The sequence below is a fragment of the Carcharodon carcharias genome, chromosome 13 (genome assembly GCF_017639515.1).
Source record: "Carcharodon carcharias isolate sCarCar2 chromosome 13, sCarCar2.pri, whole genome shotgun sequence".
NCBI classification, from domain to species: Eukaryota; Metazoa; Chordata; class Chondrichthyes; order Lamniformes; family Lamnidae; genus Carcharodon; species Carcharodon carcharias.
In genome coordinates, this window is record NC_054479.1 from 33968609 (window position 1) to 33996084 (window position 27476).

The 27476-nt window shown below is 42.4% G+C and overlaps 1 protein-coding gene and 1 long non-coding RNA gene across 2 annotated transcripts; both read left to right on the forward strand.

Annotated features, from left to right (window-relative positions):
* Positions 1 to 3806: 3806 nt before the first annotated feature.
* LOC121285539 lies at positions 3807 to 12848 on the forward strand. The gene is made up of 4 exons (XR_005944709.1): positions 3807 to 3966; positions 4826 to 4888; positions 11256 to 11343; positions 12733 to 12848. It is a non-coding gene; the product is annotated as an uncharacterized LOC121285539 (long non-coding RNA).
* An 8042-nt stretch (positions 12849 to 20890) lies between these two features.
* LOC121286027 (N-acetyllactosaminide beta-1,3-N-acetylglucosaminyltransferase 4-like) lies at positions 20891 to 21965 on the forward strand. The gene has a single exon (XM_041203048.1). The coding sequence runs from the start codon at positions 20891 to 20893 to the stop codon at positions 21959 to 21961; it is 1071 nt and encodes a 356-aa protein (XP_041058982.1). The 3' UTR covers positions 21962 to 21965.
* Positions 21966 to 27476: the final 5511 nt, after the last annotated feature.

Below are 27476 nucleotides of genomic sequence, written 5' to 3' on the forward strand. Positions count from 1 at the left end.
CTCAATTTACAGAAGTAAAAGAGACTGAGTGGTCAGGTTGGAGAGGACGTTCGGTGCAAATGACTCAACACCCCAAACATTTAAATGCAAACGAGCAGCCATGAATAATTATTCAATTGAGCTGACTACAGAATACTGCAGGCAGTCACATCATGGTGTTGTTTGTTAGCTTCGAACTGGCTAAGTTTGGAGTGAAAAATGGGTCCACATCTCTCTCCGCCTACCCGATCCCACCACCCCCTCCTACCAACCTTGTCCCAACAGTGTAGTCTAAATATCAGAACAGTTAATTGAATATCATAAATGTCTGCTCCAATCTGTTTTTATGTGGATTGCTATAGACAGTTTCCTCCAGGGTACAGGAATGGAGAGATCAAACGCAGACTGGGTGACTACTTTGCAGAACATCCTCGGTCTGTCCGCAAGCATTACCCAGACCTCCCTGTCGCTTGCCATTTCAACACTCCACCCTGCCTCATGCCCACATGTCCGTCCTTGGCTTGCTGCATTGTTCCAGTGAAGCTCAACGGAAACTGGAGGTACAGCACCTCATCTTCCGACTAGGCACTTTACAGCCTTCCAGAATGAATATTGAGTTCAACAATTTTAGATCATGAACTCCTTCCTTCAACCCCACCCCCTTTCCGATTTTCCCCCTCCTTTTTGTTTTTTCCAATAATTTATATAGATTTTTCTTTTCCCACCTATTTCCATTATTTTTAAATGCATTTCCATCCATTGTTTTATCTCTACCTTTTAGCCTTTTTCGATTCCTTCACCCCACCCCACCCCCACTAGGGCTATCTGTACCTTGCTTGTCCAGCTTTCTACCCTTATTAGCACATTCCTTTAGATAATTTCACCACCTTCAACACCTCTTTGTCCTTTTGTCTGTGACATCTTTTAGTTATCTCCACCTATCACTGGCCCTCTATCCAGCTCTTCCTGTCCCACCCACCCCTTAAACCAGCTTATACTTCACCCCTTTTCTATTTTTCCTTAGTTCTTTTGAAGAGTCATGCAGACTCGAAACGTTAATTGTGCACTTCTCCACAGATGCTGCCAGACCTGCTGAGTTTTTCCAGGTATTTTTGTTTTTGTACAGGAATGTCTATATCATGCCAACAATCACTGCTCAAGGAAACAGGTTAAGTCTATTGCCACCGTCAAATACTGACAAAGACACGATTGTCATAAAATTAAAGTGTGCCTCCTTGCATCCTTCTGTGAAATTGTTTTTATTTGCACAAACCATTACTTGTCCTTCTATTCTGTTTGAACGTTAAAAGGGGTAATATTACTTACTGTTTATGCAATCAAGATCACTCTGTACAGATACATAGATTGGCACAAGTGCAGTTGATTACCCCCTATATCCTGGAGATGCCATATTGGTTTAACAAGTTGTATTTGTTTCACTAATAAAGCACAGCTGACAGCAATCTTCCTGCATCAAGCCCAATAAACCTTTTTTGCATGGACATCCAAATCTGACATTTTGGCAAGTATAGAACTGCGGAATAAACACACTGGGCAGAATTTTGTCAAGATTTCAGGGGTCTCGCTGGGGAGCCGGCAAAAGACCCACACCGCCTCTTTTCAGGAAGGTATGTTGACAGGCCCTCCCACAGCTGGGTTAATACCAGCAGTGGTGGGATGAGGCCCTTAAGTGGTCATCAATTGGCCATTAAGGGCCTCAATTAGTAGCCAGGTGGGAATGGCCGGCCATGGGCCTTCCAGCCCAGCACTTGATTCTGGTGGAGGCAGGAATGAGGCAGGGTTCCGGTACACCATCATCCTACCTAAGTAAATTCCCTTTCCCCATCAAGGGGGTGAGGGGTGGACTTTGGGTGATGGTGTAAAACAGACAAAACTGACTGATTATAAATATTTCCTGATTTTCTTTTAAGTTCCTCTCTTTATAACTGAAAAAGTCTGTCCTCTTCTTCCAAGACTGCAATCTGTAGCGACCAGGACACGTTATACTTGTACAGCATAAATCCAGGTTCATTCAAATAAGAGCTCTCCATATCACACAAGTACCTGATACAAATATTCTGAAAAGTAGAGTAGGCTCCACAAAAGGTTCTATTGCCATCCTTGACTTGATATTTAATTTAACTTTTAATCAAAACTCAGAAAAGTGTACTTCTCAAGGCAGCTTCCCATTTTAGAATATAAAGGCCCAAAAAACTTCCATAAACCCTACATATGTGGATTCTTAGCTCAGAACCTCTGCCCCCATTTTGTTTCAATTTCTTTGCTTTTTATCCCTCTCTTGTTTCTCTCTTCTTTCCTTGACTTTGCTTTCGGACAGCAGCTATTCAGAATCCTGCCATTCGCACCTCCTCTAAACACATCTTTTATTTCATCATCACTCCCTTTGGCTTTGCACCATGAAACATTTTATTTCATCTCTCCCACCCTATTACAGACATGGCCTTTTGATCTTCTTCCCACCCTCCACTCTCTGTCTGACAACTCATTAACTTCTTCCAGGACTGTATGTGCCATAAATGGGACCCAGAGCTATTGGTGAGAGCAATTCCTTTCCTCCTGTGCGAACATCTCAATTCTAGGCCTGGGAAGGTAGCCTGGTCTGATCCCACGCACTTTTGCAAGTGAGGAGATTGTGACTCTGGTTCACCATACCTTGGCCGGCACTTTGACCATCGGCTGCACTTATTTTTAGTTAATAATTTCGCAGGGCTGGGATTTTCCAGCAACCTTCAGCAGGACCGACAAACCATTGAAATCCCCATTCGCATCGCTGGGACCGGAAGATGGCGCCGGTGTGAGGGGCGGGAAATTTCCGGCCCTAATCTTCTCTCTGCCAACAGCCAAGCCTTCTAATTAACCAACTAACGAGCACAGGGTTTAGTCTCCCTAACCAAGTATTTTTGGTTAATGACATCACAGAGCTGGGACTCCCCAACCTGATCTGGGATCTTTTGGCCGATTTCGGAACTCTCCCATGGGCCCAAACTGGGGTAAATCTGCTCCTTTTACGTAAGGGAGATCAAGCCCACTCCCCACCCCCTCTTTAAGCCCGACAAAAAGACCCAGCAAATGGGCAAAACTAAAAAAGGATTTGCACACAACAAAGGGTTAAAAGTCGTCTGGGTGTCAACCTGGGTCAGTCCCTGCAGCCGAGACCTGGAGGCTTCACAAACGCCACTTCGGAAACAGGTCAAAGGTTGGAGGTGACGTTACATTACAAAAGCGGGACTGCCCAGGTCCCGCAGAAGCGTCATATCCGGCCTGATGACGTCGAATGGTTAACCTGGTCCCGCTGATGGTGGGCGGGCTGCGTATATCGGCAGCCATTTTGAAATGATCTGTTAAGGGCCTTTTAAGCTCGTTCTCAGTCCCTGTGACGGCAATAAAACATTCCCGATTATATAATAATGAAACATGTCCAGTGGGAAGGTTAATCTTTTCCAGGCTCTGATGAAAGGGTAGATATGAAGGCTGGAGGTGGTCTGTGCCTGACTTTAGCAAGAGAGGATGCTGACAGTTATTTTTTTCAGAGGTTGTTGCTGTTCATAAACCTCAGGGTTATCCCTCAGGGGAGGGTCCGAAAATTGGTGCTCCAGTCACCTTTGAGCACTGCACCATTTGTAGTGGGAAATGGTGCCCCTTATGGGCACTGTACATTCTGTGGGTGGTACCTCCTCCAGTGAGGAGAAGGCCAGCTGTCCAGGGGCAGGAGTGTCATGAGGTGCAGGAAGGTGGGAAGCGCTGAGCAGCGAGGGGCCTGCAGAGGGGAGGCAGCAGAAGGCACTCATCTGCAGACAAAGGCTGTACCCTGCTAACTGTGTTGAAGAGGTGCAAATGTCATATCTTCAGATGACGGAGCAACAGTGCCTCAGCAAACTTCACCTTTCACAAAAGACTGTCATGTTTCAGGCTGCCTGTGGTGACCTGAGTGGGATCACTCAGCCTGTAGCACATCACTACATAAAGGTACTCATTGATGCCATATTTAGGCCTGCCGTTCGATATATTTCACATTTAGGCAATAGCACACAATTGGAAAAAGCCAGAGGCTTTACTGCCATGGCTGGTTCCCCATGGGCACAAGAGGTAAGCGATTGTACACACGTAGCTATCAAAACACCTGCAGGACAGCCAGGGGCTTTAATAAACTGCAAGGGAAAGCACTCAATAAAGACCACAATCAAAAAATCATGCAGGTGTATGCAAGTACCCGGGAAGCAGCCACAATTCATATATCCCACTCCCAGGTGGGAGGGACGTTTACAGACCCTGATTGATTGGATACTCAGAGACAAAGGGTACCCCCAGGGATCCCTTTAAATGTGGGTCTGTGATCTCCTTCCAGGTCATAGCTTGCCGCCTCTGTTGGCAGATGTTTCACTGTTAATTTTGAATTGGGTGTGCTGCCCACCATCTCCCGTTGCTATAGGCCAGCTCCCTGTTGGCAGTCGTTAACTGGCCGCTGCACTTATTATTCGCCATCTTTCAAAGTGGGGTGGGGTGCGGTGGAAGTCAGTGACTTCCAGAATGGACTCCCACCACCGAGGTATGTAAAATTCAGCCCCAGCTCTCGATTTACCAACTCCTACTAATCTGCAGATTCCCCACCAACTCCCAGATACCCAAATGACAGTCGTCCAATCAATGGGAGGAATTTGACTTTGGTGTCCAACCTTCTGAAACTTATTTCACCCAAATGTGCTGAGATTTTTAAGCTTCACCTCCCTTCTCTTGGATTAATAATTTCCCACTTCCAGACTTCGTCTCCAAGCATTATTTTCAAACTTTTAGCTCATGATTTGTGGTTAATTGTTTATCATTTCAGACTCAGGGGAGAGTTTCACTGATGGCAGGACTGGCTTTGGACAGGCTACCTTCAAGAAAGCAGGTGGGAAGCATATTTAAATATCAAGGGCTACTTTACCAGGTGGACAGCACTCTGACCTCCTTGGGAAAATTCCGCCCGTTAACTCCAATTCTCTCTCCTCAGATACTGCCTTACCTGCTCAGTACTTAACCAGTTTTTATTTTTATTCTTGATTCTTATCATATCCACAATCTCACCTCTCCAGAAATTTTCTTGCAAGTATTGTCTACTTCAATGGCCTTCCCTGGTAAACTCATCAATTCTATTAATGTTTAGCTGAAAAAATTCTGTTTTATGATCATTCGTGCACATAACTCATTTTAAATTTGACCTCCCTATACCTGAGCCTTTCACCCAGGTGCATGATTTGCATAGGAAATATAAAATTTGCGCAGCGATTTATAGTGATATACTTAGAGATTATGCAATACTGCAAAATATTTCACAATGTTTCTGAAAATAATAGATTTCTGACAATTTATATGAGAAAGTGAATGAAAACACATGCCCATTCAAACTCTTCCAATCTACCCCATTTCATTTATTGTTTTCCAATTAAGATGCTAGTTACTGATCTCATTCCAAGTTATTAAATAATTTACATGTTGAGATTGGGATTTTAGTTGCTGGTAGCACTGATGTTTTACATTTTTCTGACCCATACCCGTGAGGCCCTGTGACATCAAAGGAACGGAGTATTAAACTTTGTTTGATTGACTTTTAATCAAAGCTGGTCCTTTAGTTTGAAGTAATGATATCCCTGCTGACATTTTTCTCCTTAAAAGTGGCTGTTACAAATTTCAGGTCTGCTCTAGGTATTCTCTTGGATTCAATATCACCGATCTCTCCCATAAAATAATCCCATGCCTCTTACTGAGAACTAAGTTTAAGAACAGGATACAGTAATCTTGACCATTCTCCAATCAGCCAAAAATAAAACATGGTTTAGTGAGTTGGAGCCAAAGATAAATTAATAACACTGATTTATTTGATATAAAATGAACAGAATAACATCTACCATTAATTTTGTCTTGTTTAATTCAATTTTATCACACCAAATCACAAAGAAAATAAAATAGTCCACATTGTCTCAGTATGTAGGCTAAAATAAATTAACTTTTTTGCCCAAGGTTTTCTCTGGACCTGATTGGCATCACATTGTCCCTCTCAGTGGACCTTCTTGAACTCGCCATATGGAATGTGTGCATCTTCCAGACAGTACAACACCAATTGAAAAGTAGGGCTACCAATTAAACTGGCTGCTGCCAACCTTGGCAGCCCTCCCACCACATAAACCATCTCCTATGCCCAAATCAAGAAAATTCCACTGTCTTATGTAAGCAATCTGTTTAAATCAGAGGTGGGGAACCCATGGCCCGGGGGCCAGATCTGGCCCATTGCACTTTTTCATCCGGCCTGCAATGAGATTTTAAACAATATATCATGTCATGAAAATATAATAATTTTCCTAATATTATTGTGATTTATTGTAAAAGTAGGTTAATTGTGGGGTTTGGATTAGTTTCTCTGTCTGTATGTGCGTGATATAATTGAATTGAAGACAGCTGGTCTGGAGGTTTTGCGTTATCAACAAGAAGCTAGGTTCAAAATGCTAAATATGTAAACATGGCTGAAGTTTTAGAATGTGAGGTGTGAGGAAATTTTGCATTTGTAGATAAATTAGGGTAGTTTGAATTGCAAAGAGATGGTAAGCTGTCACACCTAGCCAGAAGAAGCCAAGCCAAACAGTGTGTTTATTTTTCCCAAAGGTTACTGATAAAATTAGTACTATGAAAGATTTATATTATGAGAAAAGTAAAGTTGCAAAAACATATGGGAACAATGGAATTTGCATTAAAAAGGGAGAAACACGTATAAAGGAGATGAAGCTCTGTGTCAGAGAAAAAAGGCATTCTAAGATCTAACACAAATGTGCAAAGCCTCCCATCTCTGTGAATCAAGTTGCTGTCTACAGGAACCGAAGCTGAAAAAAAATCACTTTGAAACTCACTGTCCAGGGTATCATGTTGCTTTGCCTGGGTCAGTTTGAATCTATTTGTTTTTACTGTTGCCTTAATGGAGATGTAACTGGGAGTCGGATTAATTAGGGGTTTTATGAATTATTATAGCAGTAATTTGTAGTCCCCAGTTGCTGTCTTCTCCCCGTTACCCCCTCCTCCCCCGTTCTCCCTCACCCAAACCTCCCTCCGACACCTTAATTCCTCTCCCCCACCTCACACCCCAGACACCCTCAGTCCCCCCTCCCAACCTCACCCTCCTTGACAACTTCATTCCCCTCCTCCCAACCACCCCCCCGACACCTTCATCCCTCCCCTCCCAAGCTCGCCCCCCAAAACCTCTTCCTCTCCCAGTCGATCCTAGACCTTCCTCTCTACCCCCTCGATCATCATCCATTGTGAGTAGACCCTCATTGGTGACTTTCCACCTTCCGTGAGCTCCTTCACAGCAGAGCCATATCCATGAGAATCCACCCAGCATGCCATGGACATTCCTCCAGTGTGCATTTGCTGTCGGGCTCCAGCATCTTCTGCTCCTCGAATGTCTGTGATGCGAGCAAGGCCCTGATGGTAAGTCCTGACTCCTGCACGTCACACTTCTCAAGACATGTCTACACCAGCATGTTTTCTCACTGGCGTTGCTGGATGATCTGGGGTTGGGGGAAGGGGGACAATTCCGGCAGGCAGGCCTAATTATGATTTGCTGATGAGGTTCCTGACATCCAATGGCAGGGAATGTGGCCCAACATCGGCGGGCTGAGCGGACAATTGTGAACTGGTTTCATGCCATCATGAAACTGATCGCTCCATATTGTTCACTCATACCACTGGACACACCCAACGCTAGGGGCACAGGAAATCTCAGCCAGTATCACTAAACAACTTGCAGTAAACCCCTTCTGTGATCTACTGGCCACAAATTTTGAAAGAGGACACTGTTTTATAAAAGGGGACAAAAAAGAAGGGGCCAAAGTGGTGGGGGGGCGGGGTGGTGAATTGAAAGAGGGCAGAGTTTTTTGATGAAGAGTGCCTTGTACAGACCTGCAGGTAAGACTCTGGTATATGAAACACCACTGGAGAATATATTGGGGCAACTTCATTTCACAGCATTAAGTTGTCAATGTAACCTGCATCAAAACAAAACTCTTAGGCCAGGATTTTCCGTGCCCCCTAGCATTGGGCGTGTTCAGTGGTATGAGCGGACAATATGGCACAATCGGTTTCACGACGATGGGAAACCAGTTCTCGATCATCCGCTCAACTTGCTGATGGTGGGCAGCATTTCCCGCCATCAGACATCGGGAACCTCATCATAATGCATTAGCATATCATTGTTAGACCAGCCCACTGGAATGGTGCCCACCACACCCCCCCCCCCCCCCGGCCCTGGCCACCCCACCACCACCACCCCCCTGCACCCCCCCCCCACCCCAAACCCCGCTGGATTGTCTGTCCACTTTAGCGGGAAAGCACGCTGATATGCTTCACAACAGCACATTAAAGGCATGTACCTGGTGGGCTGTACCAATGTGCAGCATTTGCCAGGGTCGCCTGTTGAACTTCAAGCTTGAGAAGCATTGGGCGGATGTAAAGGGAAGCCCTGCCAAAAACACATCCTGCAGGTGTGCGCATGGTTTCCAGGGAGTGTGCGTGACTCCTACATCCTCAGTTGGTCACAGATCCCTGGAGTCTTCCAGTGTCCACAGAAGCTTCAGGGATACCTCCTCAGGGACAAGGACTACCCTCAAAGACTATGACTGATGACACCCGTGCGGTGGCCTCAGGCTACAGCAGAGCGATGGTATAATGAGCCTCATGCTGCAGCTTGCAATTTGGTGAAGCAGACCATCGGGATGCTGAAGATGAGGTTCTAGTGCCTGGACCGATCTGGTGGAGCACTGCAATACAGCCCACAGAGGGTGTCACGCATCATCACGTCTGCTGTGCCCTTTAAAACCTGGCACTATAATGGGCAGACAAGCTGGCTGAGAAGGAGATGGAGCAGCTGGCCAATGAGGAGGGTGCCGATGGGGATGAGGGTGAGGAAGTACTCGAAAGCGATGATGACAAGGATAAGGCCCTCACACTGGCTAGACAAGGCAGGTGTGCTTGGGAGGCCCTCATAGCTGCTAGATTTGTGGAGGATGATGGCGACATGCAGTGAGGAGACACCATAGATCCTCACGTCGCATCTGTGAACATTTGACTCCAGTCTGGCTTATCGCAGCGTGAATATCCTCTGTGAGAATGCTCCTATCATGGAGATGTAGTGGAGGCCCTAATACTCACTCTGTTGCAGGAGAATGATGATGGCATACAGTGAGAACACTCCATAGATCTTCAAATAGCCTCTTAGAATATCTGACTCCAGCCTGGCCAAGGGCAGCTCGCTTGCACTCCATGATCAGGGCCATCTCAGAGATGCAGCCATGAAACTTCAGAAGAACCCGATCCTTTGTTCACCTTCAGTACCTGAGCCCTTCTGGACCACAGCATCACTGGTCACAGATGCTGAAGAGATGGGGGCCAGCCCCTCCTTAAAGGTGCTGAGAGCACACAGGGAATGACGGAACTCTGTGGCGCCTGCCCACTACATTCTGGCAGCAATAACAAGCACTGTCACGGTGCAGGGATCACTAATGTGCCCAAGGGGTGTGAGGCCGGCCAATCACTTTGGTTTAAAGGCTGCACAAAGCACAGGGAAGAGGCCCTGAACTGAGACACCTGCCTTTATCTTGTGCAGATATGTTCACTTCTGAGTGACAAGAACACTACTAATCGGAGCAAGGAGCCACAGGCAGGGAGACATTCTTGGGAGTTTATTGACAGTAGTGAACAGCATGTACAAGTGATTAATACCCCAAGCTGTACAACCACATCTTCCTAAACTTCTCCTCCATCCATCGAATTAGATATTCCACATATTTTGAATGATCTGATGACAGTTTGTGCACTAATAGTAACCCACAATTTGATTATTAAACCACACAAAACATCAAGTAGGGCAGCACACATATTTCCATATTTCTCTTTGATAAGGTTTTTTTCATCAACCATCCACCGAGTCCGTTCAGCATGAATATGATCCTTGAAAGGCTTGTTGAGAGACACATCCAAAGGTTGAATTATGGACTTTGGGCCCCCTGGTATAACTGGGAATTATTTCTTTGCAGTCATCTCTTAATCTCATTGGTTTTGTGGGATCCTAATGTACCCCATACAAATAAGCTGCATTGTTTACATAGGCCATGGGGACCCTATTCCACAGGTTATCGGTTCACAATTTCACTTCATCCTCATCTGCTCAACATTGTCATGAACGTACACAAAAACGCCTGCAGGAAGCTTGATGTTTGGTATGGTTTTACATTTTAAAATTACCATTGGTTTTAATTTTGTTCCATTGGACATGAAGGCTAGTGGTTTTCATGAGAACTATTTTTGAACCTTTCCATTCCACAGTTTGGTAATATTAAAATTCATGGGCATTTCATCCTTGTTGCTAGTGTGATGTAATGAGTACTCATACACAAAAGAACCAGGAACAGGAGTAGATCATTTGGTCCTTTGAGCCTGCTCCACCATTCGATAAGATGGCTGATCAGATTGTGGCCTCAGCTTCACCTACCTGTTTGCCCCCCCATAACCCTTGACTCCCTTGTCGATCAAAAATCTAAATAACTGAGCCTTGAATATACTCAACGGCCCAGCCTCCACTGCTCTCTGGGGAAAAGTATTCCACAGACTCAGGACCCACTTGAGAAAAAAAATTCTCCTCATCACCATCTTAAATAGGAAGCCCCTAATTTTTAAACTGTGACCACGAGTTCTAGACTCCCCCACAAGGGGAAACACCCTTATGTTTCTGTTGCTGTCGGATGATGGATCGTTAGAAAGTGGTAATTTTGACATTGTGGTTTTTGGTAGTCTCTGAGTGATCTTGGTCTTCTGCTGCAACACTAGACATTTTTGTTCCACAAAGAGGCTACACCACCTGGCTATTGCTCTGAAATCTTTGCTGGACCCCGGGTTTGATTTGGCTCACATAAGTACATGTATGTATTGCATTTCTGGTGAGGATGTGACCATTCTGACAATTTTTGAGGACCTGTTCCGATACATACTTCTTAAGACCAGGCCAGTGACTGGTTCCATGTTCTCTTGAGTCATTTAGTCTTAGACATCTTCTTCAGGGCAGATTCTTCCCTACTTCCATTCTCACGCCAGTTTTTCAGTAACACTGAGTTCCCTGAGCGCAGCACAGCTTTTTTTGACAGGTTAGTAAATATTATGACTTTTAGCTTGAAATCAACTTCAAACTTCATTCATTCTGTTGGAAGACTCATTTCTCTTCATCATTTGCCATGCAGGGTCTACTCTATGTGGATGTGTCTTAAAATCCTGCTCATCTCTGCGACAGTCTTTATTACCTGTTCAATCCCTAGAGTCCAGTAAAAAGTAAGTAAAACATGCATTTGTGGGGTCAAAAATTGAGACTATTAATGTGAGTATAGAATGTCATGGCTGGAAAGGGATTGGGGGGTGCGTCTGGGTGACTTACATGTCAGCATATGCAAAAACACGATTTTTGGGACCAGTAAAATGGGATTATCTAATATGCTAGGTCAACTTATATGACATGATCTATGGTACATATAAGATGTATTTCCACCAAATAAGAATGTTTTAGTATTATGAATATTATGATATATATTGCACATGGGGAGAAATGCATTCACAAAGCAGCACTATGTAGAGTTACATCAATTCTCCAGAGGTAAGTAACTCCATGGGCTGCTACCTGAGCAGTCTGCACATTTTCCTCATTGTTATCATTGAAGAATGCCTCATCAGCTGTGCAGGTAACAGCGCATGATTCTGTCTGCCTCCAGGGAATCAATGCATTCTGTGTAGCTCTTTTTAAAGCAGTGCTACACAAACAAATTTCTCCCCCATCGACTCCACAGCACAGAAACAAGCCATTCAGCCCAACTGGTCTATGCTAGCATTTATGCTCCACACAATCTCCCTCCCTTCCTTCTTAACCTAACTCCATCATCATAGCCTTATTCTCCTTTCTGCCCCAGGTACTTACTTGCTTCTTCTTAATGCATCTATGTTCTTTGCCCCAACGACTCTTTGTGATAGAGAGTTCACATTCAATCTCTCTTATTTCCCTACTGAATTTATCATATGTTTATTAACCCACAAATGGAAACATCTTCTCAACATCTACTCTATCAAACTTCATGATTTTAAAGACTTCTATTAGGTCAGCCCTCAACATTTTCTATTCTGGAGAATAGAGTCCCCACCTGTTCAGTCTTTCCTGACTGATATAAATTCTCAGTCTGGAACTCCTTTTGTAAATCATTTTTGCAACTTCACCAATACCTCTATATACATTTGTAATATGGAGACCAGAACTGCGCATGTCTAAGCATGATTTCTCTCCTTTTCAATTCCAGCCCTCAGTAGAAATGAACCAGTGCTTTGTTTGCTTCTGTATGGCCTTGTTAACCCGTGTTGCAACTTTTCACAAATTGTTCCTAGATCTCACTGCCTCTCTTATTTTCCAAGGAGTATGAGGCCTCCTTATTATGTTCAGCAAATTATTTTTGGAAATTAAGTATCAACAAATGGAACAAATGCAAAAAAATGCTAATATTCAACAAGTACATTGAAATCAAAATATTGTTGCTGCTGGAAAATGCAAAACCAGTTGATGTATTAATCTCTCAGTTATTTTTGTGGATTAACAACCAGATTAAAATGTTTCATTCCCTGGTGTTTGTTTCTCCCCATTAATTCACCAGTACATTTTCAGCGTACACATCTTTATTTCAGATCTCCATAGTTACACACCCTCAAAATCTCTGAGGAATGGCCACTTATCTTTACGATGCACTGATGTTAAAGCTCCTCTTCCAAGCAGTAAGCGAGTAAACAGCACTGGAACCTACCAGTACCATTTACAATTACCAGGTTCCAGCAGGAGGCCTGAAAACCTAACCAAGTTAACCATTAACCAGGTAAGTCAAAGTGCATCTTTTGACTCATTTTGCTAACTGCTAAAATAAACACCTCACTGTAAATGTAGGTATGGGTGGTTTTTGAGATGACTAGATGCCTAAGTGCAGCCTTTGTTCTGTTTTTCACTGGCTGTTGGATCGATTAAAATGCTAAAATAATTTTTCAGTCCAAAACTTACACTTATTACTTTTAATTATTGTTATCATGCATTGATATAACATTGGCAGAATACTGTATTGGGATATATTATTAACCTTCAAGGTAAGAGATCTATATTAACCTTTGAAAATAAGTTCATTCCACTCACTGGAAAAACATATTTACTATATAATCTGTATTTATATGATGAACTGGATTTGATCTAATGCTGAAACGAGGATACAGCAGTTATGATGTATAAATGTATAAGCAAGTGTAATATTCAGTAGAGTTGTGCTAACACTAGCAGTGTAGCAATGTTTTCCTCACAATGTGGAGGAAAGGGAGGTATTTTGTCACCCTGGGGGATATTTAGTTTCAGTGTAAAATGAGGATTGTCATCCCACAAGAAGGAAAAGCATCACCAAAGATATAACACCGGGCTTATTTCATACATGTCTGCAGAATATAAATGCCTTTTGAATCTGGTTTCCTATCTAAGTTCCCAATATAAAAGCACCTCTGTGACCTACTCTATACTTTTGTGCCCAAAGTGATTAATTTATGTCTCTGTGGGACTTACAGTGTGTGTACGCATGCTTGGGAGGGGAAAATAGGAGTTGCTTTATAGCTGAGTAATACCTATTCTGCAGAGCTACATTCAGTTCAAACTGACAGCATTGAAGTCAGAAAGGAGAGTTGCTATTTAACGATCACAGTATCAGAGGATTGGAGCAGAATCACAGGTATGATGGGTTTATAAAGGATATGGCAGCTTTCTCAAGGCATAGTAGTGTAATGGTTACGGTCATGAAACAGCAACTGGAGGAATTAATCTCATTCATGGGATGTGGATTTTAACCATGCATTGGTGCCTTCCTTCTCAACACCAACAAGTGCTGCATTCTACATTTTGGGAGGAATTGTTCATTTGATGTTGCAGTAAGGTTGTTGGGCATGTTGGTGAGGAGGGGACCATTACAGGCCAATTCGTGAAATACTCTGGAAAACACAGAAGTCTTATTGGGAGCTCATTTATGAAACCTATATAAAATATATGCCTTGGCTTGTATTGCTAAGGACCAATGCAGGTAAATGGAGGATCACACAGTTAAAATAACAACTTAAAGCCCATGTCCCACTCTTCACAGATTTGATATCCAGCGGGATAATGTTCCAAAGGATTAGACAGTCTTGGTGTTGGATTGGATATGGACTTTGAAATGAAGCCCAAGATTAAGTACTCCACTGAAACTGTGCATTGTCTAATCCTTTGGAACTCCCAGCTTCAGTGTGAGAAAGCAACCAATATTTAGCTGGAGTTCTGGCTCTTTCACAACTAGCTATTTGATAGGCAGTCAGACAACCTATCAGCAATCAATTTGGACTTAAAGCTACTTTTCTCCAGCAGAACAAAGATCTGTAAAGATGACCCTTATCTTATGCATAACCTGCATTTTGCTCTCTCCTGCCCTTTGAAGAGCTTCCAACATTAGGGTCAATATGGGTCGAGAGATCAGTCACATTATATAAGTGAAGCAGACTTCACAAAATCAGACAAGGTCAACACTAATGGTTGAGTGAGTTTTGACAATGGCCTGCCCAACAAACCCCAGGTCAGAAAACTGCTTGATAGACTAGAAAATTCTGAAAGTTTTCACATACAGATTTTATGCTGCATCACTCAAATATCTATTTCTAGGTTACAAAGTCTTCTCTTCCTACTTCCAGTTATTAAGATACTTTTCTTTCTCTCTCCATAGGAAACAGATTACTTCTGCTCATTTCTACACGAGGCCTTTCACAGCCCCTTTGAGATCAGGTGCATATACTGTGGGATACTGTGGCCAATCGGGGACCTCCTTGCAAAGACTTCATTATATTTTCCCACTGCCCTACTTCTGTAGATTCCAGGAGGTCTTCAAAAATCTCAACAATGAGTTTTATTAGAACTGATTTTGAATCAGGACCACACTTTTGAACTTAATCAAATCTGCAAACAAGAGAGAAAATGCCCCCAGAAATCAGTCTCCAACGTGCATACTGTTGTTCAATATTTCCTTGCTGAACAATTGTGTGCCCAGGAATGAATATTATGATGTTGTGGTAAGCACATTGAGTAACAGTGAGCATTTTCATACTTACACCATATCCTCATTTTATTCATCTTGGAACAATGAAAGGCTGAGTGAGCATCAACAGAATTCAAACTCAGGAACTTCTGAGCTGGAGTCAAGTACTCATCCAGCTCAATAATTCAAGAACATTTGTGCACTTACTTAAATATGATGAAAGGGAGAAGAAAATACTTTTTTAAAGTAGGAAAACAGTAAGGAAAACATGATTTCAGTTTTAAATTTTTCGTGTAGGGAATAGACGCGATCATGTATGTTCACTGTGCCGTCAAAGTTACAAACCTTATGCACAAAACAAGGGCTATCCGGCCCATCAGCTATTTGGCAATTGTGTCTGCGCTGTCTGTAAAACAGCTATACATCCTAATAGCATTTACCAGCTCTTGGTCCGCAGCCCTGTTGGTATTGTTTTAAATGCAATGACGATTTCTGCCTCTAACACCCTTTCTAGTTCGAGATCCCCACCACCTTCTTTATGAAAAATATTCCTCTCAACTCTCCTCTAATCCTTCTACTAATTACTAAAAATCCATAATCTCTCTTTATTGATCTCTCTGCAAAGGGAAATAGGTCCTTCCTAGCCATTTTATTTAAGCCCCTCATACTTTCCTGCAGATCAATTAAATCTCCCCTTAGCCTCCTCTGTTCCAAAGAAAACAACCCCAGCCTATCCAATCTTCCCTCATAGCTAAAATTCTCCATTCCTGGCAACATCCTCATAAATCTCCTTTGTAACCTCTCAAGACCAATCACATCCTTCCTGTAATATGGTGACAGAACTGCATGCAGTACTATAGCTGTGGCCTAATTGGTGTTTTATATAGTTTATATATAACGACTCTGCTCTTATATTCTATGTCTTAGTTGATAAAGAAATGCATCCCATGTGCCTTCTTATCCACCTCATCTATCCCTCACTCTTCCTTCAGGAATTTGTGCACATGCACATCAAGGTCCTTCTATTCTACTATACTTCTCTCAGTATCCTACCATTTATTGTGTATCCCCTTGCCTTGTTTGCCCTCCCCATTTGCATTACCTCGTACTTTTTCGGATTGACTTCCATTTACCAATTTCCTGCCCACCTGACCAGCCCATTGATAGCATCCTGTAGTTTGCGGCTCTCTTCCTCACTATCAGCAACAAATTTTTGTATCATCTGCAAACTTCTTAATCATGGTCTCTACATTTAAGTCTAAATCTTTGATATATATCACAAAAAGCAAGGGACCCAGTACTGAGCCCTTCAGAACCATCCCCACCTAAATACCCCCCAACCCCAGCCACAGAAATAACCTTCCATTTACAAAAACACCCATCAACCATTAGCCTTTGTTTCCTGTCTGAGCCAATCTCGGATCCAACTTGACATTTGCCTTTGGATCCCAAAAACCTTTACCTTTTTTATCAGTACACTGCATGGGACATTGTCAAAAGCCTTGTTACAGCAAATGCAGCACCCTCACCAAAACCTCCTTGTTACTTCCTCAAAATGTTCACCTATCTTGAAATGTATTAACAAGTAATGCTTGAAAAAAATTTCACATCCTTTTGACACGCATTTGCTAGAGACTAAGGAGTATATATCTTATACATAATGAATTTAGAAGATGAGTTCAACTATGAATATATTGGGGAAAACTTATCTTCAGTACCAATGAGTTCAGAAACAATTAGGTAGATCGTTAAACAAATACCATACACCTTATTGTTTCCTTGGACTACTTAAACATAACTAATCCTTTCAGATTTTTAGTGAACTAACTAATTACTATCAAATTCCTAAAATTCCTGTACTAATTAATTGCAGTATAAGTATTCTAGGTTAATCAGATACAGTACCAGCAACTCTTTACCTGATGTTGTATATTTCAATAGCCTGGACAGCTCAAAGGAAATAGGAAGGCACTTTGTAAAGACTATTCTTAAAACAAGCTCAGCTAATTAGTCCAGTATGGAATTGTAGAATCACATTGCACAGAAAGGGGGCCATTCAGCTCATCATTCCTATCCTGGCTCTCTGAAGCAGCCATCCAATTTGCCCCCAATCCCCTATTTTCTCCCAATAATCATGCACGTTTCTCCTTTTCAAGTATTTATAGCATGGACAAAACTAGCAGCAACAATGCTAGTCAGACTTATTCTTCACTGGTAAGCAGAGCCATCATTTCATTGAATCAGAACAGATTAATGGCACTTGAACTCGCCCTCCAAATTCTGATTCCCGCTCTCAATGAGTAAGTAAAGCAAAGGTTAAATTAAATAAAAACAGAAAATGCTGGAAAAACTCATCAGGTCTGACAGCACCTGTGGAGAGAGAAACAGAATTAGCGTTTCGCGTCAGCACGGCTCTTCTTCAGAGCTAAAGAGAAGTAGAAATGTGATAGGATTTATACTGATTAAGGGCGGTGGAGCAGGTGAAACTGGATAGAAGGCCAGGTATAGGTGGGGGCTAAGGAGAGAGTGACAAACGTGTCATGGGCACAAGACAATGGGAGTATTAATGGTAGTGGTGAAGACTAAAAAAAGGTGCTGATAGTGGCATAAAGGTAGGAAAGCAGTTTGTGTTAATAGCAGAACAAGGTCAGCACTCTGTGAAAAAAACAACATAGAACAAGTGACAACTGGCCCTTTCATTATGGGGTGGGGTGGGATGGGGGTAGGGAGCAGTGGTAGGGGAAAAGGATAAAGAAAAGCAATAAAACAATGATTGAATGAATGAAAATAAGAAAATAAAAAATAAAAATATTTTTTTAAAAAGCGGTTGAAAAAGAGGTGAAGATAGAGGAGAAAGTTCCCGGTTTGAAGTTGTTGAACTCAATGTTAAGTTCGGAAGCTGTAAAGTGGCTAATCAGAAGATGAAGTGCTGATCCTCCAGTTTGCGTTGGGATTCACTGGAACATTGCAAGATGGTATGTTGAAATGGCAAGCGACAGGGAGGTCTGGGTCATGCTTGCGGACTGACCAAAGGAGTTCCGCAAAGCAGTCACCCAGTCTGCGTTTAGTCTCCCCAATATAGAGGAGACCGCATTGGGAGCAGTAAATGCAGCAGACCAAATTGATGGAGGTGCAAATGAAGTGTTGCTTCACCTGAAAGGAGTGTTTGGGCCTTTGGGCGGTGAGGAGGGAGGAGGTAAAGTGGCAGGTATAGCACCTTCTGCAATTGCATGGGAAGGTGCCGAGGGAAGGGGATGAGGTGTTGGGGATGATGGAGGAGTGGACCAGGGTGTCCTGGAGGAAATGGTCCCGATGGAATGCTGACAGGGGGGTTGAGGGGAAGATGTGTTTGGTGGTGGCATCATGCTGTAGTTGGCGGAAATGGCAGAGGATAATCCTTTGAATGAAGTGGCTAATGGGGTGAAAAGTGAAGACAAGGGGGACCTTATCATGGTTCTGGGAGGGAGGGGAAGGTGTGAGGGCAGAGGTGCGGGAGATGGGTCAGTTGAGGATCCTGTCAACCACAGTGCAGGGGAAACCTCATTTAAGGAAAAAGGAAGACATGTCAGAAGTGTCGTTTTGGAAGATGGCATCATCGGAACAGATGCGACGGAGACAAAGGAACTGAGAGAATGGGATGCAGTCCTTACAGGAAACAGGGTGTGAAGAGTTGTAGGCGAGGTAGCAGTGGGAGTCGGTGGGCTTGTAATGAATATTGGTGGACATTCTATCACCAGAACTGGCGACAGAGAGGTCAAGGAATGGAAGGGAAGTGTCGGAGAGAGACCATTTGAAGGTGATAGAGGAGTGGAAATTGGAAGTAAAATTGATTAATTTTTCCAGGTCCAAATGAGAGCATGAAGCAGCACTGAAGCAGTGATCGATGTACTGGAGAAAGAGTTGTGGGAGGGGGCATGAGTAGGACTGGAACAAGGAATGTTCCACATATCCCACAAAGAGACAGGCATAACTGGGGCCCATGTGGGCACCCATAGCCACACCTTTTATTTGGAGAAAGTGAGACAAGTTAAAGGAGAAATTATTCAGTGAGAGAACAAGTTCAGCCAGACAGAGAAGAGTGGTGGTGGATGGGGATTGTACAGGCCTCTGTTCAAGGAAGAAGCAGAGAACCCTGAGTGGGGGATGGAGATGTAGAGGGATTGGATGTCCATGATGTAGAGGAGGTGGGTAGGGCCAGGAAACTGGAAATTGTTGATATGACATAGGGCATAAGAGGAATCACATTTAGGTGGGAAGAGACTGGACAATGGGGGAGAGAGAATGGAGTCAAGATTAGAAAGAAATGAGTTCCGTGGGGCAGGAACAGGCTGACATGTTGGGTCTACCAGGACATCCCTGTTTGTGGATATTGGGAAGGAGGTAGAAGCGGGCTATGCGGGAGTGGGAGATTATGACGTTGGAAGCTGTGGAGGGAAGATCTCCAGAGGAGATGAGGTCAATGGCTGTCCTGGAAACAATTGCTTGATGTTCAGTGGCGGGGTCATTGTCCAGGGGGAGGTAGGAGCAAGTGTCTGTGAGTTGACGCTCAGCCTCTGTGAGGTAGAGGTCAATAAGCCAGACAACAACAGCACAGCCCTTGTCAGCAGGTTTGATGACAATGTCAGGGTTGGACCTAAGAGAACGGAGTGCAGCAAGTTCAGAAGGAGACAGGTTAGAGTGGGTGAGAGGAGCAGAAAAATTGAGATGGCCGATGTCACGCTGACAGTTCTCAATGAAAAGATCAAGAGCAGGTAAGAGGCCAGAGGGAGGGGTCCAGGTGGAGGCTACATTAATCTCTGCATCACATTACAACATAAAAAATTGAAGTCATAACTTTATTTTCATTTTGCGAGGTGATTAAATGTCTCTCTGTTTCCCAATATTTTCTGAACCTCTTTACTCCCGCCTTCCTGAATCAAGCGGCTATGTGGGCAGGGAGATGGGCAGGCAGTGTCCCCACCAAAACAGAAACAGAATTACCTGGAAAAACTCAGCAGGTCTGGCAGCATCGGCGGAGAAGAAAAGAGTTGACGTTTCGAATCCTCATGACCCTTCAACAGAACCAATGTTGCTCTGAGTTAAGTCAGCAGGAATAGTGGATAGTGACCTGACGCTACATCTCTAATTGCTTTATCATTGATTTTTTAGATGATTTACCACAGAAGTAGTATTTCCATTCAAAAGCATTCATTCATTCATTTCCAGGTTTAAAATATTTGTAAAACAATTTCAGTATTCTGTATTACCTCAGAATCTTGACATGAACAACTTCACTTGGATGCTGGCACAGTGTCCAATGGATTCTGAGAAGTACAGGACCTGTAATCAGTTTAAGAACTCCAGCATCTCTATCAATTAACTTACTCTCCAGTGCTTAAAGGGAGTCACTATAAGTCTCTTTGCCAAAACAGTCTGCATGCACTGCCATAATAATTATTTATAGTTTTAAAACTGCTGTGACATCACTTTTATATCATAAAATATCAAGAAACTTGCAGATGTTGTGACACATTACAATGATATACATACATAAATTAGGCAGGATCATCAGAGGGAGTGCACTTTAGATTTTTTTGTGACTTTAAACTGACTTCATTCAATGTATAACTAGTTTAATAGAAAAAATTTAAAGCATTAAGGGTGGCTGGCTAGCAGATGTAGAAAGTTTCAAGATTGATATGCTTTAAAATTACTGTATCCTCATAAGTATCTTGTGTCCTTTTGCAACTTACAGAGTTGGTGCTGTGTTATCTCTCTTCATAATGTTTTCAAAGAGGAAAAGAAAAACACTGTGGCTTGCTTTGATAGCATCAGTTTGTGTGCTAGTTTTCAAATGGCAAACTGGAAAAACAGCAACTGAGAAGGATGATGAAAGAAAACATCCTCCTTCCGTCTCTCAAGTAAGCAAAAATGTAATTGGAGCAACTCAGTGTTTACCAGATAGAGGATACATGAGCCAGTCTTCAAATCTACCCAAGATGTACCAGAAATTTTTGGCATATAAACACTGCAGGACTTTCAAAGCTTTGCTGAAACCAAAGGAATGCACTGAAGAATTGTTTTTATTATTAGCTATCAAGTCTATAGCTCCCAACATAGACAGACGAGTCACAATTCGAAGCACGTGGGGGAAAGAAGGAGCTGTTGATGGAGTTGAAGTCAAACTAGTGTTTCTCTTGGGAATTACAGAGAAGTTCCAAGGTCAGCCCCTGCATCAGTCATTGGCAGCTGAATACAGACTGTATGGTGACATCCTTCAATGGGACTTCCAGGATAGTTTTTTCAATTTGACGTTGAAAGAGATTAACTTCCTCAGATGGTTTGCTACAGATTGTTACTCAGCAAAATTTGTTTTAAAGGGAGATGATGATGTGTTTGTGAACATATTTAATGTGATTGAATATCTCAAAGATTTTCACCCAGATGATAACCTCTTTACTGGGCATATCATTTACAATGCTAGTCCAAAAAGGAATAAGAAAATTAAGTACTTTATCCCTAACATCATGTATGAAAATAAACCATATCCTCCATATGCTGGAGGTGGTGGTTATGTAATGTCCAGGAGAACTGTATTGCTGCTGCATCAGACTGCAGCAGATGTGGACCTCTTCCCAATAGATGACGTGTTTGTTGGGTTGTGCCTGTTACGACTGGAGATAACTCCAATTTCACACAATGGCTTCAGGACACTTGGTGTACCTGATGCATTCAAGTTTGATCCATGCTTATATAAAGATCTCATAGTGGTGCACAAACTGAACCCAGTGCAGATGTGGATTATGTGGAGCCTTGTGAACGACACAAATTTCAGGTGTGCTAAGAAAGGATGAGAAGAGCAGCAACAGAAAACTGAATTTACATTTGATATAATCTCTGAAAACAGTGCTGAGCTGACTGGGTGCTGAGAAAGTGAGGGCCAATAAAATGCTTCTATAAAATTTGTTGCATAAAGTGCAGATAGCAACATGTATGGAGCAACCTACAGCTGAGGATGAGAGGAAAACATGCATTGGTAAATATTTCATATCCTGTGCACTTTGTGGTAATAGAATTGCTCTAACTCATTCTGTCATTCTAAAGTTAATACTGAGCTATCTACTGTACGTCTGGTAGCTGTGTCTCCAGTCAAACATTATTTGAAATTCTTCTGGAAAATGAGGGGGATGCCTTAAAAGTGAGTAGCACAAGAACAAAAAAGGACTACAAGTTGTCAATGTTCAAATGCATTTGCCATTTTCTTGAAAGTAATTGTGTCATACATGGGTGGATTATTTTTTACTTATGTATTCCCCGGGTGAAGGGGACATTAGAGCACCAACAGAAACTGGCTTGGTAGGCTTCTACTCTTTTCTCTCTGAAGCTTTCTCCTTAATTTTATTCCTGTCAATTTTCCACTGAACGTATTGACAACCTCTCAGGTGTATACTTCCAAAGCAGTGACTATTCTTGACAATGAGTCCTGGCAGACTGGTGTGTATAACAACCACATTTTCAGTGGGAGTTTTTTCTGTCCATTTCAACTCATTAACCCAGATATTCACCCTATCTCCCCACCCTGGCCCACCTTCCCACTTTCATCCTAATGCCTAGTTTCTCTATTACCTCCGTACTCTGTCCCAACCTACCCACCTTCTTGCTGTTTATGCTCGGCTTTACCACAAAAATTAAGAAAGTATAGAATCTGGCAGCATAATTATAGAGGAGAGAGACAGAAGGTAGACCAAACATATAAAAGAGAGAAGACGAATGAGGAAGAGTTGGAGAAAGAAAGAAGACAGTGAGAAAAAGTGTATGAGGCACATAGAAAGAAGGAAACAGTGGAGAAAAAAACAAGAATACAGGGAGCTAGATATGCTGGAGAGAAGCAAAGGTGTGTTTATATAATAGAAAAATAATGCAATGAGATTGCTCATGAACAATACCAGATTTCCTTGCAATGTGTTTCTATTTGTAAAGTAAGGGTAGTACTGTAAACCCAACCATATTTTTAACTGACAAAGTTATTTAACAAAACAATATTTAAAAGCTCTATACTGTATAGAAGGTTATTGATGTGCCTGTCTTAAGTAACAGACAAAAGAGATCTTTTCATTGGAAATTAGGTAATTCACCCAAAGATTGCAATAGCTGTCCTGGCATTAATGGTTGCTATAGGTAACAGAATTGATTATTAGCTCTGTTTATTTAAATTTGTCACTGGGCACCTGATGTCATATTAGGCATTAGCCATTTATTCTTTTTGTGGAAAAGCTTTTCAAATCATACTAACTGCATCGATTTCACAAATAGTTTAATTTATTGAGTGTTACACTCCTGCCACACCATGAGAAATTGGCTAGTACTACTAAATAACTTTAGTTGTACCATCGTGGGGACAAACAAAATTCTCACCATTTCCACCTTCTTCCAGAACTGTGTTGGTGGCAAATATTATAGAGAGAGCTTTTGTGCTTCCTTCACTTGTTCCATTGGCTAAAACAGTAGCCACTTGTCTTTAGGGCTGATCCAGAGTAGCATGATTCTAGAGACCCCACTTCTACTTGTCAAGTACATAACAGTATATTCATCACCATAATTCATCTTGCTTCAAGCTAAATTCCTTTCCTCAATCTATTGAGCTCTTTAGCTAAAAGATGTTAGAATTTTAAAAGACGAGCGAAGTTATCTGTTAAACAATTCATGTTGGTGGCAGCTGTCTTGGCAGTATTTTAACAATGCATTTCTATTTCGTGTGTTTCCAGTTTATTATGCTGATTTGTAGTTTAGATAAATAAAAATGAAAAGTATTTGACTTGTAATTTTCTTCTGCAATGAAATTCGAATAGACAATCCCTTTTTCTTTATTTTGACTTCAGTTGCTGAGTGTGCTCTAATTCTCTAGATGGCAGTGTAGCCTGTTTCAATGCAGTGTCTGAGGTTCAAATTCATAGTACCGGAAGAAAATCAGCTTCCTGCAAAATAATTGAATGCCTGTCTTCTAACAGAGAAACTGGTTGACTGCTGCATGATTTACTTAAGGTTTTTCTTATCGCTCAAAGGCTACATTTTACCTTTCTTTGGCTCAATAAATTCACCAAATATAATGTCCCATTCCCATTAAGTTTTCCATTCCCACTGGTGGTAATGCTTTGTAGTTTATCACAAATTGAGATGCTGGTGGGTTGTGACCACTACTTCATGCTTTGTATCCAGTAACAACCTGCTGTTATATCAGTGACTTTAACATAGAGAAATGTGGCAAAGTGTAATCAGACAAAAAAAATGACATTTCTTTAAAAGTTAACAGAAATGATTGCCTTGTGGTACCTTTATTTTTTGCAGACTATTAATAATTTTATATGCCTGTTTTCTGTTCATTAACTCCACGGGTACATTTTCCATGAGCATTCCTAGCTTAGATTTTCAGAAATCAACAACCATAAGGTTGTTGACAAATTGATACTTACCATATGTTCTTGGATTGCATCAGTGTAAAATCTCTTTCTATGCAATGTGCAACTATTGCAAGCTACCCACACGTGCTACTTCAATGATTAATTATGACAAGATTCTGGCAATCACCTTTCTGAAACATGAAGCAAAAAGGATTCATAAATAACATCTCTCATAAGAACATAAGAATTAAGTGCACAAGTAGGCGACTTAGCCCTTCAAACCTGCTCTGCTTATTCAATAAGATCATGGCTGTTGATCTTCTATCTCAACTCCATCTTCCCACATTATCCCAAATCCCTTCATACTCAAAAATCTATTGACTTTTTCTTGAATATACTCAATGACTGAGTGTCTTTCAGCTCTTTGGTGTAGAGAACTTCAAACATTCACAACCCTTTCAGTCACAACCATCTCAGTCCAAAATGGCCAACCGCTTATTCTGAGACTGTGACCTCATGTTCTAGATTTTATGGTAAGGGGGACCATTTATTCTCAGAATCTACACTGTCATGCCCCTTAAGAATTTTATGTTTCAATTAGATGAGCTCTCATTCTTCTAAAATCCAGGGAAAATAAGCCTAGACTACTCAATTCCTTAGAACAAACCCCTTATCCAGAGAACCATTCTAGTGGACCTTTGTTGCACTCCCTCTAGAGGTAGCAAGTATGATGTTCCTTAGGCAAGGAGATCAAAACTGCGTAAGACTTCTTTACTCTTATACTTCAAACCCTTTGTAACATACCATTTGTCTTCCTATTAAATCCTGTACCTGCACTTACAAGGACATCCAGTCCACTCCACAAGCAAGCATTTCCCAGCCTCTTACTATTCAAAAAATATTCTACTTTTGTTTCCTATCAAAGTGGATAACTTCACACTTGCCACATTACATTCTACCTGCCATGTTCTTACCTACTCGCCCAATCTATCTCTCTATAGCTTCTTTGCATACATCTCCTGCTTACTTTCCTACCTGCCTTTGTACTGTCAGCAAATTTGGATCTGTTACACTCAGTCCCCTCATCTAAGTCATTAACATGTATTGTAAATAGCTATCAGGTCTTGTCCCCTTCAAACAAAGAAACTTTTTACAGTTCATTGCAAATGTGAATTATAAAGATAGAGTCACATGCAATTGCAGTAAGATATATAAAGAATACTTCTGTATTGTTAAAAAAAGGTCATAAATGCTACATTTGTTAATTTTAGTAGGGAGGGGTTAGAAGAGCTATGATGGGAGACAGCATAAATGCAGATATAAAAACAAAAAACTGCGGATGCTGGAAATCCAAAACAAAAACAAAAACAGAATTACCTGGAAAAACTCAGCAGGTCTGGCAGCATCGGCGGAGAAGAAAGAGTTGACGTTTCGAGTCCTCATGACCCTTCGACAGAACTTGAGTTCGAGTCCAAGAAAGAGTTGAAATATAAGCTGGTTTAAGGTGTGTGTGTGGGGGGCGGAGAGAGAGAGAGAGAGAGAGGTGGAGTGGGGGTGTGGTTGTAGGGACAAACAAGCAGTGATAGAAGCAGATCATCAAAAGATGTCAACAACAATAGTATAAAAGAACACATAGGTGTTAAAGTTGGTGATATTATCTAAACGAATGTGCTAATTAAGAATGGATGGTAGGGCACTCAAGGGGGTGGGGAGAGCATAAAAGATGTAAAAAAAATGGAAATAGGTGGGAAAAGGAAAATCTATATAATTTATTGGAAAAAAAAGAAAAGGAAGGGGGAAACAGAAAGGGGGTGGGGATGGGGGAGGGAGCTCACGACCTAAAGTTGTTGAATTCAATATTCAATCCGGATGGCTGTAAAGTGCCTAGTCGGAAGATGAGGTGTTGTTCCTCCAGTTTGCCTTGGGCTTCACTGGAACAATGCAGCAAGCCAAGGACAGACATGTGGGCAAGAGAGCAGGGTGGAGTGTTAAAATGGCAAGCGACAGGGAGGTTTGGGTCATTCTTGCGGACAGACCGCATGTGTTCTGCAAAGCGGTCATCCAGTTTACGTTTGGTCTCTCCAATGTAGAGGAGACCACATTGGGAGCAACGAATGCAGTAGACTAAGTTGGGGGAAATGCAAGTGAAATGCTGCTTCACTTGAAAGGAGTGTTTGGGTCCTTGGACGGTGAGGAGAGAGGAAGTGAAGGGGCAGGTGTTGCATCTTTTGCGTGGGCATGGGGTGGTGCCATAGGAGGGGGTTGAGGAGTAGAGGGTGATGGAGGAGTGGACCAGGGTGTCCCGGAGGGAGCGATCCCTACGGAATGCCAATAGGGGGGTGAAGGGAAGATGTGTTTGGTGGTGGCATCATGCTGGAGTTGGCGGAAATGGCGGAGGATGATCCTTTGAATGCGGAGGCTGGTGGGGTGATAAGTGAGGACAAGGGGGACCCTATCATGTTTCTGGGAGGGAGGAGAAGGCGTGAGGGCGGACGTGCGGGAGATGGGCCGGACACGGTTGAGGGCCCTGTCAACGACCGTGGGTGGAAAACCTCGGTTAAGGAAGAAGGAGGACATGTCAGAGGAACTGTTTTTGAAGGTAGCATCATCGGAACAGATGCGACGGAGGTGAAGGAACTGAGAGAATGGGATGGAGTCCTTACAGGAAGCGGGGTGTGAGGAGCTGTAGTCGAGATAGCTGTGGGAGTCGGTGGGTTTGTAATGGATATTGGTGGACAGTCTATCACCAGAGATTGAGACAGAGAGGTCAAGGAAGGGAAGGGAAGTGTCAGAGATGGACCACGTGAAAATGATGGAGGGGTGGAGATTGGAAGCAAAATTAATAAATTTTTCCAAGTCCCGACGAGAGCATGAAGCGGCACCGAAGTAATCATCGATGTACCGGAGAAAGAGTTGTGGAAGGGGGCCGGAGTAGGACTGGAACAAGGAATGTTCCACATACCCCATAAAG

Bases quoted from the DNA above. Each gene is read 5' to 3' on its own strand.
- LOC121286027 (XM_041203048.1), top strand. From the start codon at position 20,891: ATGTTTTCAAAGAGGAAAAGAAAAACACTGTGGCTTGCTTTGATAGCA.